The following is a 13,247-nucleotide window of genomic DNA, read 5'->3' on the forward strand; positions in this document are numbered from 1 at the left end:
GAACATGAAATCTTTGAAAATGTGTTGTGTTGTAGATTGGGACTATAAGAACCCTGCACTCTACTTGTTATATATTTTTTGTAAATGTAATAGTACTACTAAGTACTACTACTACTATTAAGTACAACTTAATTATTTGAATTACTGAAGTGATCCTATTCATTTCATTTGTGTTTTTCATTTAATTCACTTTGTTCTGTATTTGTCAGTTTTTTTCATCTTTGCTTGTGAGATTATATTGTCATGTCATCATGTTAACAAAAAATAATATATATATATATATTTTAAAAAAAAATTAAGTTTAAGGCATATTCTGCATCAAAGAGCTCCATCTAAATGTATGACAATTTAACATTCATTTAAGTACCTTACGTAAGTTAAACTGACATACAGCATTTAACGTTAATATACTTAGTGTTAGTTTTGTGTAGATATCAAAGGCAACAGTTCCACATTGTGAGATCAAAGGTATCCTCACTTCTTCATTATATTCCTGTACAAAGTTGCTCTAAAGCTGGCGGCGCTGTGACCCTGCGGAACCAGGCTGACCTGCCAGGGACTGAGAGAGCGAGTGACGACGTGCTAGCGAGTTAGCAGGATAGCTATCTCTACCTAGTGTGTGCGCGGTTGAGGTGATTTATGTATGATATAGAGCAGTACTGCTGAATATAATCAATTTTATTTCACGTTAGCAACCCAAGTAATTTAACTATGCCCAGCAAAAAGAAGAAATACAACGCCAGATTCCCTCCGGTAAGTTAAAACTTTTCTCAACCGGTGTCCAGACTGGGCAACGTTAGCAAACTGTATAATGGGAAGCTAACCTGTTTAGCTAGCTTGACTGGGCCCGTTCTGTTGACTAGAGAGCTAACAAGCTAACCAACAAACGCAAGCCTTTTACTACTAACATGTAAAGTACATTAGTACCATTATACCAGCGTCATTGGTTTAATTGAGTCGGCAAACTTCCTCGTTTGTTAAGGTACATTGACGCCGTGCGGCGTATGATAACTAACTTAGCTAAGTTAGCACTCATTGTCGTTGTTTTTAGCATGCCAAGCTAAGTGAAACTAAACGTTATAACTTACATCTGAGCAAATCTGTCTTTGTTGGTGCGTACTTACCTAACTTCTGAGATACTTGCAGTGCACACACTGTAGAATATCAAATCAACATGATGGGGAACTAGTGGTTTTAAGCATGCATGCTCCCGAGTAATAAAAGATGAGTTTTACTGTATTTCGGTAACAGTAAAGTTAACGGATTTGCTATCTTGAACGATATATCATGAGCCAAAGGTCAAACTTCTTAATCTCAATGTATTTATACACAGTGTCAGTGTACACACGTACGTAATACTAAACCTTTTCTCATTACAGGCGAGGATTAAGAAGATTATGCAGACAGACGAAGAAATAGGCAAAGTGGCTGCAGCAGTACCTGTTATCATTTGTATCCTTTCTGTCAAATATCTTTACTTTTCCAAGGTTTCAATCATCTACATGTGTTTTTAATGCACAGAATGATATTGAATTTATCTAAATTGTACCAAATGAGCAGTGGAAAATCATTTCTGTTGAGTCTGTTGTAAGTATTGTGGTGATTGTCACAATCAGCCCAAGCAGACAGTTCATGGATTTAATTTTAAGAACTGATTTTTTTTTTAATGAATTATTTTTGTCTCTTTGTAGTTACAGCATAAGCTAGACCACAAGTGAGTCTGATTTATTTAAATATAGGACACAGACCTGCCACATTGTGATTTCCTTAACTAAGATGTCAGCGAGAGCCCTGGAGCTTTTCTTGGAATCATTGCTTACAAAGGCCTGTCAAGTTACCCAGTCTAGGAATGCAAAGACAATGACAACATCGCATCTGTAAGTGTCTGTTGTTGTTGTTGTGTGTGTGTGTGTGTGTGTGAGACCTATATTGCACTGAGTTGGGGTTGGACTTTTTTGGGAGTCATCAGTATTGCAACAATACTGATACTGCATCAGTATTGTAGGGTTCACTATTGGTGTTTTCACAAAATTTTTACACAATGAGATTTTTGACAAATAATTATAAATAATGTGGATATAATGATTAAGTGTGTAACAGCTAGAACTGTCTGGTAATTTCAAAACATATCACTTTACTGTAATGCAGCCTTTAAAACCAACCACACTTATATTATGATATCCAAAATCCAAGACGATGTCTAGTTTCACATCATAATACCGATATAATACCGATTATATCGCCCAGCTCTTAGTCATCGTCTGCTTTGTTTATTCTGACTGACATACCACAGATTCTAGCAGCTGGATAATAACAGGAAATCATATGAAAAGTTGTATTTGATCTTGGATACATGCAGCTGAAAAGATGTCTCCATTTCAAGACAGCTTAACGCCCTATTGCACTTTGTGGTATATTGTGGGAGTACACCTGTGATGTAACTCTGATAGTGATGCTGCATGGAAATGCAACACATGGCCAAATCCCTTGTATGTGAAAGTATTTCTGGCCAAGATGCAGCTGCCAGGAGAATGTTACTGTGCGATTTAGATTTTGCCCGTTCATATCTGTGTGTAGTCAACATTAGGTTGACTTTTTCTCAACTCAGAATGCACATAAGTCTCTAGAGAAAGCAACATACTGATTTAAAACGTGTGTCCACAGAAAGCAGTGTATCGAGCTAGAGCAACAGTTTGATTTCCTGAAGGACTTGGTGGCAACGGTGCCAGACATGCAGGGCGAAGGGGAGGAGAACCACACTGAGGGGGGAGGAGAAAAAGTCCCACGCAGGTTTGTCTGTCGCTCACGCAGGTGCACACACCAACATATTTGTTTAGCGCCATTACACAGAGGAATTAAACAGCCAACACCTAAAAGTTGACTCAGATCTGCAAGGTCCTGTATCACATACATGGCTAGTCCAGGATAATATGATTTGTACAATTACTGTATCGTGCAGCTGAGTTTGACTCATTAATCTGTGTTACCGTTTGATTTGTCATCATCATCATCATCATCATCACACAGTCATTTCATAAAAGTGTATGCACCCACAGTGTGACGTGGAGGAAGTTAATTACTCAACAGGACTACACACCTTATATGGATACAAGAAGGGTTACCTTTGTCTTTTCCAGGAACAGCTGCTACTGTGAATTGAAATAGACAAAAGCAGTATTTATCCACCCTTTCTGATATCACATTATGGCTGTTTCCATTTTGTTTTGTGATTATAGATTAAATAGATGAAATTAAAAAAAGAAAAGGAGCAAAACAAGAGAGGACACACTAATTATTGAGGATGGTAGAGAAGAGACAACAGTATTGACTGTCAAATCAAACGCTGGCACCGCAGCTAAATTGAAGCAGAGAGCTTGGCAGAGAATTACACATAAATTAAATGAGTAAGAAGAGTTATTTTCAATAAAGAGTGTGGCTGATTCGATTGTGATTCAATTTAAAGCGGTTGTAAGCCCCGAATATTTAGACACATAGTCTCAGCTATGGGATTGCGGCATGTATAGTCTTAGCATCTTTGAATAAAAATGGCTGATTGTAATTTCCTGCAAATTTATGCTGCAGAGTGACTTTGTAATTTTAAATCTGTTTAATAAGTTAAGATTAAACTGTGGCTGGCTATGCAACTCAAAACAAATGTACAACTTTTTGTGCCCGAGCACCAGCGACTGCCGTGGCCGTGCGCATTATGTTTCTGGGTTGTCTGTCCGTCCCATTCTCATGAACGCTGTATCTCAAGAAGGCAATGAGGGAATCTCTTCAAAATGGGCACAAACATTCACTTGAACTCAGCTATGAAGTGATTAGAATTTGGTGGTCAAAGGTCAAGGTCACTGGGATCCCGCCTGTTTCATTCTTTTGAACAGGATATCTCAAGAACACCATATATGCAATTTTTTTCATATTTGGCACAAATGTCCACTTATACTCAAGGATGAATTGATTAGATTTTGGTGGTCAAAGGTCAAGGTCACTGTGACCTTCCATCCATCTCATTCTTGTGAATCTGATATCTCAAGAATACCTTGAGGGAGTCTCCTTAAATTTGACACAAACATCCACTTGGGCTCAAGCAAGAACCAGTATTTTTGTTGTTGTTTTCAGACCAAACAACAAATAGACAAGTCATTTATCCATATGGGTCAAGAAAGAGTGTAGAGTATTGTTGCATGACCCTGACTTCAACCTCTTCAAAATGTACTTTCACATAACGCTTTGTTCTTTTTTGTATTCCCCCACCAGGGGTCGAAAACCAGGGTCTGGTCGCAAGAATGGGGGAGCTGGCTCCAAAGGAAAGGACAAGAAGTTGTCTGGCACAGAGTCAGAGCAAGAGGTGGGACTTTATTTATAGCTATCTACAGTTTTATGGAGTGACATTTTCCTGAGTGCGCAATTGGACATTTAGAGCACATAAACTTTTTTTTTTTTTTTTTTTTTTTTTTTTTTTTTTTTTTTTTTTTGTCAGGCACATAAATTTTATTTTGAGGCAAAATTATCTTCATGCAAAGAATAATCTAATTTAACTCCATAAACCTGTCAGTGATTTGTGTGTGTGAGGTAAGAAGGCTCACCGGTATGTTTGTTGTGATGGAAACAGGATGACTCTGAAGACAGCGAGACGGATGGGGATGAGGAGGACGGCTCTCAGTCAAGCACAAATCTGCAGGCTGCATCCAGGTTCCACAGGTATGGACCCAGATCATGTGTACTGAGACACTTTATCAAGATTGTGTCTAGATCCACTCAAGACGGATCACAGTTCACACATCACAGTGGGCATCTAAAGTATTAAAGAGAGGAAATCGTACTTTGCATGGACATACTGTCATCGCTGTTCTGTGAAAACCATGTATATCTGAATTGTCAGCTCCTTATAAGCAAACAAAATGCCTGGAAATGGATTCATGGAGGACAAAAAAAAGACCAGTTGTTAGTATTAATGAATAAATAAACAATTTTAAAAAATATGGAAATAAATAGATAAATTCATAACTATATAAATATTAATAATTTAGCAGGACATAAGTTACCATCCTATATTTATTTCTACATTTTTGTACAACTACATTTATGTATTTCTTGTATGTTAATGAGGTAGGAAGTCTTACCTCTATTTATTTCTTCGTTTATGCATTTATTTATATTGAATAAATGAAAAAGACATGAAGTAAATGATCATTGGAAAAAAATGTGTAACTTGTAAGTAAATCAACAACTTGTATAATGATGAAGAAATAAAAAAAGTTACTCTTACTATTAAATGAAATTTTATCTTTCTTAATTTGTAGTTTTATTGGATTTATTTCTTAAAGAAAATAGAATTATAGAATACCTGGAATTGTATTTATAGAGGACAAAAAAGTGACTTCTAGTAATAATTAAAAGACAAACAAACACATTTACAAAATAAATACAGGAATACATATGGAAACCAATAGCAAAATGCAAATTAAAACAAAGGTTGATAAATAAACAAGACATAAATAAAAATATTATTTCTTCCTGTATTAATTTATTAATTTCCATACTTATTTCAGCATATTTTATTGTTTTATTTATTTACACATTTATTCATCTGTTCCTATATTTATTTATTTATACTTTTGTCATTTTTGTCTTTCATATATATTATTTACAAGAGCAGCTAGATAGTTGACTCAGAATTACTTTGACATTGTTGTTGTTCTAGCTAACAGGAGCTAACTGGCTAAATACACACGCAATTGAGCTATACAACAGGGCTGCAACAATTTGTTAATGATGCATATAATCCATATTGATTGTAAAAGTGAGACTTTGTCACTTGGTAAACAATAAACACTGTGGTTTTGTGTACTAATCATGAGGTAATGTTAAAACATAGTGTAACAGTCATCATGTCAGTGAACACACTCAGTAATGTGAGTTATAAAGCAATGACATCAGTTAGACTTTTGCTACGATTAGCCACCATAAGCTACCAGTCATATCAGACCAAGAATGGTTGTATATCTGCAAAACACCTGAGTGTATTGGATTTGCTTTTCATCTCCACTTTTCATTTGTAACACAAAGGATGTGTTGCTTCTCTTCAATTTGAAATAGGCTCACTTAAACAGCAAATAATACATTTACACAATTGATGATTGGTTCAAAATATGCCCACTGCTAGTATTATGAATGTTAAAATGATGTGTCACCTGTTGAGATGGAGTTATCTGGTGGATTACTTTACAGCCAAGAGCAGGAAGAGGGCGCTGTTTTTTCATAAGATGCCATGCTAAAACCAAAGCTTGTCATCACTAGGAAAATGAAAACTATTTTAGATGGTGGTGAAACAGCTAAAACCTCCCCCTAAAAACTGTCAGGTCCTTGGAAATACATTTTTGTTTTTGTTTTTATCATTTCCTGTTGGTATAAAATTATTACAGTACAGATTTTTAGTACTGTGACAATAAGTGTACAGTGTAGTACATAATCTATATTATTAGTATGTTCACAGGTTATTGTAATGGCAGAGATTCACTGAAAAAGAAATTGTTGCACAGTTAAATCCACAGTGTACACAGAGTATATTTAATGTGCCTCCTAACACTTCTGCCTGTGTCCCAACAGCTCAAACGCACCCCCCCAGTACATGCCCATGGGCGGCATGGTCTCGATGGGCAGCATGGCTCCCGCACAGCCCCAGGGCGGCATGGCCTTCGCCCCCCACCCTTCCATGATCAGCGTCGCGCCACCTCCCCCAGCCCCTGAGCCACACAAAAACGAGGACGACGACGACGAAGACTATGACTCTTAGCTCCCTCCTCCTCCACCACTCGCACACACACACACACACACACACACACACACACTCTTTCAACATTATTTTCGATTTCTTAAGTTGTTCTTGCGGCGGCCGCTTGACGCTGAGGAGGGAAAGACTCTTCATCACAGCCCGCTGACAGCATCACCCTCCGCAGCTGGCTGTTACAGACGCCGCTGCAGGAGACAGGAATCTGGTTGTATATTATGTGTTTTAATTTTCATTTTTTTTAAAAAAAGGTTTTATTTTATTGTAGAGGAGAATCCAATGAGGATGTTTTTTAACAAGTCAGTCGTTCTTTTTTGACTATTACAAAACAGCAGTCGTCACTGTTTTTTTCTTTTTGCCATGAGCCCCCGCAGACAGGATAGGTGTGGTTTGTGTTGCCTTGTAGCTTTTTCTTTTGGCACTTTCCTTTTTCCTCAATCCTCAGTAGTAGACATTGTGAAGTGAGCAAGTCAGTCACTCAAAGTCGGCTGGAAAAAATAAACCATAGGTGGTAGTTAAAGCCTTATTATAGCCTCGGATGCAAATGCAACTAGCTGAGATGAGTTCAAGGCAGCAGTTTGTGAAGTATTTGGAAGGTGATCAGCACTTTTTGAAGAGAAAGGTCACTGTCTCGCCCATGAAGTGTTATATTACTGTTATCGATTGGCTATAAAATACTGCTGTTGAGCCCTACTTCCCGGCTTTGTCGCAACTCACTAGTCAGTCCAATTGTCAGGCTGTAACATAAACAAGGAAGCAGGTGTATTTTTACTATAGGTTAGCTAACCATAGCTTTTTTTTTTTTTTTTTTTTTTTTTGAAGTAGTTTCTATTTTTAATTCACGTTTTTATCAAAAGAACCATAAACCTCCACAACCGCAGCCGTGAAGTCAGCCATATCAGCAGGTTAATGAGTAACATTTTGTTTGTTGTTATTTTTGACACTGCCAGAGGTCAGTCACTCTGGCAGTTGGACCTTGTATATTATTTTATACGCCCATTAACCTCCCCTGAATTGCCCGTCAGAAGCATACTGTGACTCTTGGACCATAACTTTGTTTTTAAAGTTGTTTGTCTCCTTTGTCCAATCTCATTTCTATTTTGCCCCCCCCCCCTCCATTTTGAGTAACATAATTTCTCCCCTCTTTTAGATTGTTTTAAATGTACCCATCAAAAAACAGAGATGGGGCTCCCATTTATGTGTCAGTCTCAGTATGAAATGTTTCCGAATAGACAGTTGACACTGTATTGTAAACTTTTAACATTCTTTTTATTTTGTATGGGTGAAATAAAGTTCATATTTCAATTAAAAAAGAAAAGCAAGCCTTGTTTGTTGTGTTTTCCACATCAGAGATGAATCGCCCGAAATGCCTTCCACATCAAGCAAATCTGCAATAGCGTTCAGCTTTAGACACAGTGGTTTGTTTACCAGCTGGAAGGGCAAAACCTGACTCCTGCAGCATCTTAAAGCAAAAAATATTTCAAAGTGCTTCCCAAATCATTTTTCAATTTCATAAGCGTGGAACACCTTTGTAGTCCTGACTTGATGCTGTGCCTTGTTCTGCTTTTCATTCCTTTACTGTGTTTTTTGTAATATAAAAAAAAAAGTTTCCCACGGATGCATCTGACGTTGATTTAAAGGCCAATGACTCATGCAACCTGAAAGACAAGGACTTGTATTTATCCTCAACATTGCAGCCTCCTCCTGGCATCTGAATCAGATAAGTACAAGACAGCACAGGTTTGTGGGAAGGTGTTCATAGAGAGGCGATTGTTAACCATCATAGACACACACTGTACTTTCAAAGTAGCCGGCACACTTGGCCCTGAGTGTGTGTCCGGCCCCTTTCCTCTTCCTCCTGCCTTCTTTATTTTTCAAACAGCCCATTTTGTCGTGTAAATTCAGCCGCCTCATCTACCCCCCACCCAACCGAGCAAGCAACCCTGAGCCGGGGCCGCAAAAACAACTGCATCCTTCCTGTACAAGCGTTGACTCAGCGGACTGTGAGGAGGGTGGGGTTAGCTGTATTATGAGAGTGTGTATGTGGGGGGGAAGAGGGAGGAGGTAGCGGGGGGCTGTAGGTGGTTGACTTTAGGAGGTTGGTATCCAAACAAACGGCAGCCATGGGGTGGGGAAGGAGGGAGGGAAGGGGGCAGCCATCAAAAGGCTAACAGAAGGAAGCACACTGTTTCCACACAGCTGCCAGCAGGGCCAAAGGTGGCCCTCTGATTCCCATCCCCTCCCATAAAGCCACTGACTTTTAAGCGCTCTGCAGGTTTGGAAACATGGGTAAATGTGGCCAAATGGACTTCCCTGACCTTAAGCCCTTCATTGTATGGCTACTTGAAAGGCACATGTTTAAAATGCACCTTGTGTTTTAGCCATGCTGTGGCCTTGATCAGAGGGCACACTGGGATCCAGCTCATTCATACACTCACATCTGTACTTCAGGGTGTTTTTAAATTAGGCAGTGCTTCACCACGGTGGGTGAAATGTGAGATACTCCGACATACAGAATCATGTATAATAGGGATGGGAGAAAATCAAAACAGCATATTATCATGACATTTTGTGTGGCAATATTGTGTCAATACATTGATGCCAATTACTATTATTTTTTTATTATATAAATAATTGATATTGCAAATGAAAACATACAAGCTTTTGATAGACAACTAAAGTAATAAAATCAATTGCTTTTTGCAGTTCATTAGGTACAATTAGCTGCGATACAAATGACTGAAGTGAGATGAATATATTATAAGAACAACAAAGAAATGTTGACAAAGTTTTCCTTTGTTGACATAATTTGCAATTAAAAAAAGGTATGTGATCATCATCTTCCTAATTTAGCATGTTTAGCATGCTAACATTTGCTAATTACCACCAAACACAAAGCTGCTGAGCTGAGCTTGATGGGAATGTCATCAGTTTTGCAGAAATGTAGTGGATTGATTAAGGTTAATGTAAGAATGTCAGAGTAAGCCAATCAGAAGCAGCACAAGGCAGAGTAGTGTCTAAGCTATCCTAGGAAACACAAATTTGGGTTACTTAGCTCAGTGTGGAAACGAGGCCAGAACTTTCTAAAAAGGTAATGACTAGATGCTAGACCATAAGCAGCACACATCCAAGTAGAAGCTACGAAAACCATGGATACAGCACCTGAGAAACACAAACTGGCTTCATGCCACAGCAACTTTCACAGGAATTAATATGGCGCCACCTCCAACACTGTATTCATTTCTCTTCATACATCCGTAGCTGTCAGGGTCATTGCAGCCAGGGAACGGCTGTAACTGTGGTAACTGAGTTTTAGCTGCAGTTGAGCCTAGAAGTAATCAAAGTAACTGATTACTGTAGCAAGCTATGTTATCTGGATTGGACATCAGTCACATCAGGCCAGTGACACTTATCATGACGATGCAGCAGCTTGTGTGGAATAGACTTTATCCTGCATGTCAATATAACTGAAGGTGGAATCACTGATCTTATATCTTAGCTGAAAAACTGCTCTGTAACTCAAATATCTGCAGCTACTGTGAGGACTGTACTGTTCCCATCTGTCATGTTGAAATCTAATAAGTTTGTAATATCACCACTTTAAACTGTGTCATTACATCAACTTTTAAACACATCAGTGAGACACTGTTGCACTGGGTGACATGTTCCTTCATAACCATCAACACACACACACACACACACACACACACACACACACACACACACCATAGTTTATTTCAACTCAGTCCCACATACACCCTCCTGCAGCCCAGAAATACTCACTACAGCAAATGTGTATTAATCCACTGCTGAAAATAGTCCCTAACATATGCACTATTTCCTCCTGTTTCAATTTGTTGAAAATACAGTACAGGCCAAAAGTTTGGACACACCTTCTCATTCAATGTGTTTTCTTTATTTTCATGACTATTTACATTGTAGATTCTCACTGAAGGCATCAAAACTATGAATGAACACATGTGGAGTTATGTACTTAACAAAAAAAGGTGAAATAACTGAAAACATGTTTTATATTCTAGTTTCTTCAAAATAGCCACCCTTTGCTCTGATTACTGCTTTGCACACTCTTGGCATTCTCTCCATGAGCTTCAAGAGGTAGTCACCTGAAATGGTTTTCCAATAGTCTTGAAGGAGTTCCCAGAGGTGTTTAACACTTGTTGGCCCCTTTGCCTTCACTCTGCGGTCCAGCTCACCCCAAACCATCTCGATTGGGTTCAGGTCCGGTGACTGTGGAGGCCAGGTCATCTGCCGCAGCACTCCATCACTCTCCTTCTTGGTCAAATAGCCCTTACACAGCCTGGAGGTGTGTTTGGGGTCATTGTCCTGTTGAAAAATAAATGATCGTCCAACTAAACGCAAACCGGATGGGATGGCATGTCGCTGCAGGATGCTGTGGTAGCCATGCTGGTTCAGTGTGCCTTCAATTTTGAATAAATCCCCAACAGTGTCACCAGCAAAACACCCCCACACCATCACACCTCCTCCTCCATGCTTCACAGTGGGAACCAGGCATGTGGAATCCATCCGTTCACCTTTTCTGCATCTCACAAAGACACGGTGGTTGGAACCAAAGATCTCAAATTTGGACTCATCAGACCAAAGTACAGACTTCTGCACAACACAACTGATGGTCCCAACCCCATTGATAAAGCAAGAAATTCCACTAATTAACCCTGATAAGGCACACCTGTGAAGTGGAACCCATTTCAGGTGACTACCTCTTGAAGCTCATGGAGAGAATGCCAAGAGTGTGCAAAGCAGTAATCAGAGCAAAGGGTGGCTATTTTGAAGAAACTAGAATATAAAACATGTTTTCAGTTATTTCACCTTTTTTTGTTAAGTACATAACTCCACATGTGTTCATTCATAGTTTTGATGCCTTCAGTGAGAATCTACAATGTAAATAGTCATGAAAATAAAGAAAACGCATTGAATGAGAAGGTGTGTCCAAACTTTTGGCCTGTACTGTACAAGTGAACAGCTGTTTCACAAAGTCACTGAGCCTTTCTTTAAAAAATCATGAATGACAAATATTCTTAAAGATAAACATCTTCAGTAGAAACGCTTTCAATATCACAATAGATGTGGAAATAAATATAAACATGGGTATCAATTATTGACCTCATTTGCTTAAAGTTATGATTAGCATGCCATGTTTCTAATGAAACTATGGGCTCTAGTTTCCCGGCGCAGCGCAGGTGGCGCAGGGTGGCGAACCCCGCGCAGAGCTAGTTTCGAGCAGCGCAACCCGAGGTGCGCTCAGTTTGGTAGTTTGGCAGACCGAGGCGCGCTGAGATGGGTGTGGCGACGCAGCAGGGGGAGGTGTCGACAGATCCAGCTTGGCGCAGTGACAGTTTTGTGCCAAAAGGCTTCGCCGAAGGTGCGCTTAAAGCTCGCCATCTGAAACCAGGGGCTCTAGTTTCGCAGACCGGGTGAGGCGGGGGCGGGGGCGCAGCGCACCTGTGCTTCGCCAACTGGGTGTGGCCAGGCGGACTTTGTAAGTTTGGCACACGGTGCGCCCTGGCGCAGCTACTCCTCTTTCCCACCTCCGTCCCTCCTACCGGCACAAGTGGAAAGAGGGAGGAGAGAAGGCGTGGAGTGGGTTTTACACACATCACACCAATCAAATGAGCCCCTCTCCTCGCCCTTAAATGCTCCGCGCGAAGGTGTAATAAGAGTTTACTCAAGTAATAACCAGTAGACCTGGTTTCAGCTGGCGAGCTTTTAGCGCACCTTCAGCAAAGCCTTTTGGCACAAAACTGTCACTGCGCCAAGCTGGATCTGTCGACACCTCCCCCTGCTGCGCCGCCACACCCACCTCAGCGCACCTTGGTCTGCCAAACTACCAAACTGAGTGCGCCTCGGGTTGCGCTGCTCGAAACTAGCTCTGCGCGGGGTTCGCCACCCTGCGCCACCTGCGCTGCGCCGGGAAACTAGAGCCCCAGGTCTACTGTCAGCGCAGGGGGAGCGCAGCCGGTGTAAGCCGAAGTGTGGCTGACCGGTGGACAGTGCGCACGTCAGCAAAACCTCACAGGCAGGTTTCCAGAATATCAGGCACATTTACAATGCAATAAATAGCCACAAAACCACTATTCAATGCGACTATCTGCAATCAGCACATAAATGTATCTCTATATCGACTGTCCCGTTACATCTGATGTCATGTCAGATCAAAGGGGATTGGCACCGTTTGGCACGTGTAATGGAAACCCAACCTGATTTGATTAACACAGCTGCAAACTAATGAGTTCACATCCCTCTCAGCCAACCACAAACAGCCACAGCATCAGGTAGGGAGTATATATTCAGCATCTGTCATCTTAGAAAAGTGAAAAGAAAAGAAACAGAGTGACACTGCGAGAGAGAAAGAGAGAGCGCGCGCGCACAAGAGAAACGCAACATTGATTTACAATTGTGGTGACCTCCTCCCAGG

The 13,247-nt window shown here is 40.3% G+C and overlaps 1 protein-coding gene across 1 annotated transcript; it reads left to right on the plus strand.

Annotated features, from left to right (window-relative positions):
- The first annotated feature begins 511 nt into the window (after positions 1–511).
- On the plus strand, positions 512–8,111 carry drap1 (DR1-associated protein 1 (negative cofactor 2 alpha)). The gene is made up of 7 exons (XM_033651772.2): positions 512–753; positions 1,380–1,452; positions 1,784–1,877; positions 2,665–2,790; positions 4,261–4,351; positions 4,616–4,704; positions 6,613–8,111. Exons 1-7 carry the CDS (start codon positions 712–714, stop codon positions 6,797–6,799), a joined length of 702 nt encoding a protein of 233 aa, XP_033507663.1. The 5' UTR covers positions 512–711; the 3' UTR covers positions 6,800–8,111.
- The last annotated feature ends 5,136 nt before the right edge of the window (positions 8,112–13,247 follow it).

This window comes from Epinephelus lanceolatus, chromosome 22 (assembly GCF_041903045.1).
Source record: "Epinephelus lanceolatus isolate andai-2023 chromosome 22, ASM4190304v1, whole genome shotgun sequence".
Classification (NCBI taxonomy): domain Eukaryota; kingdom Metazoa; phylum Chordata; class Actinopteri; order Perciformes; family Serranidae; genus Epinephelus; species Epinephelus lanceolatus.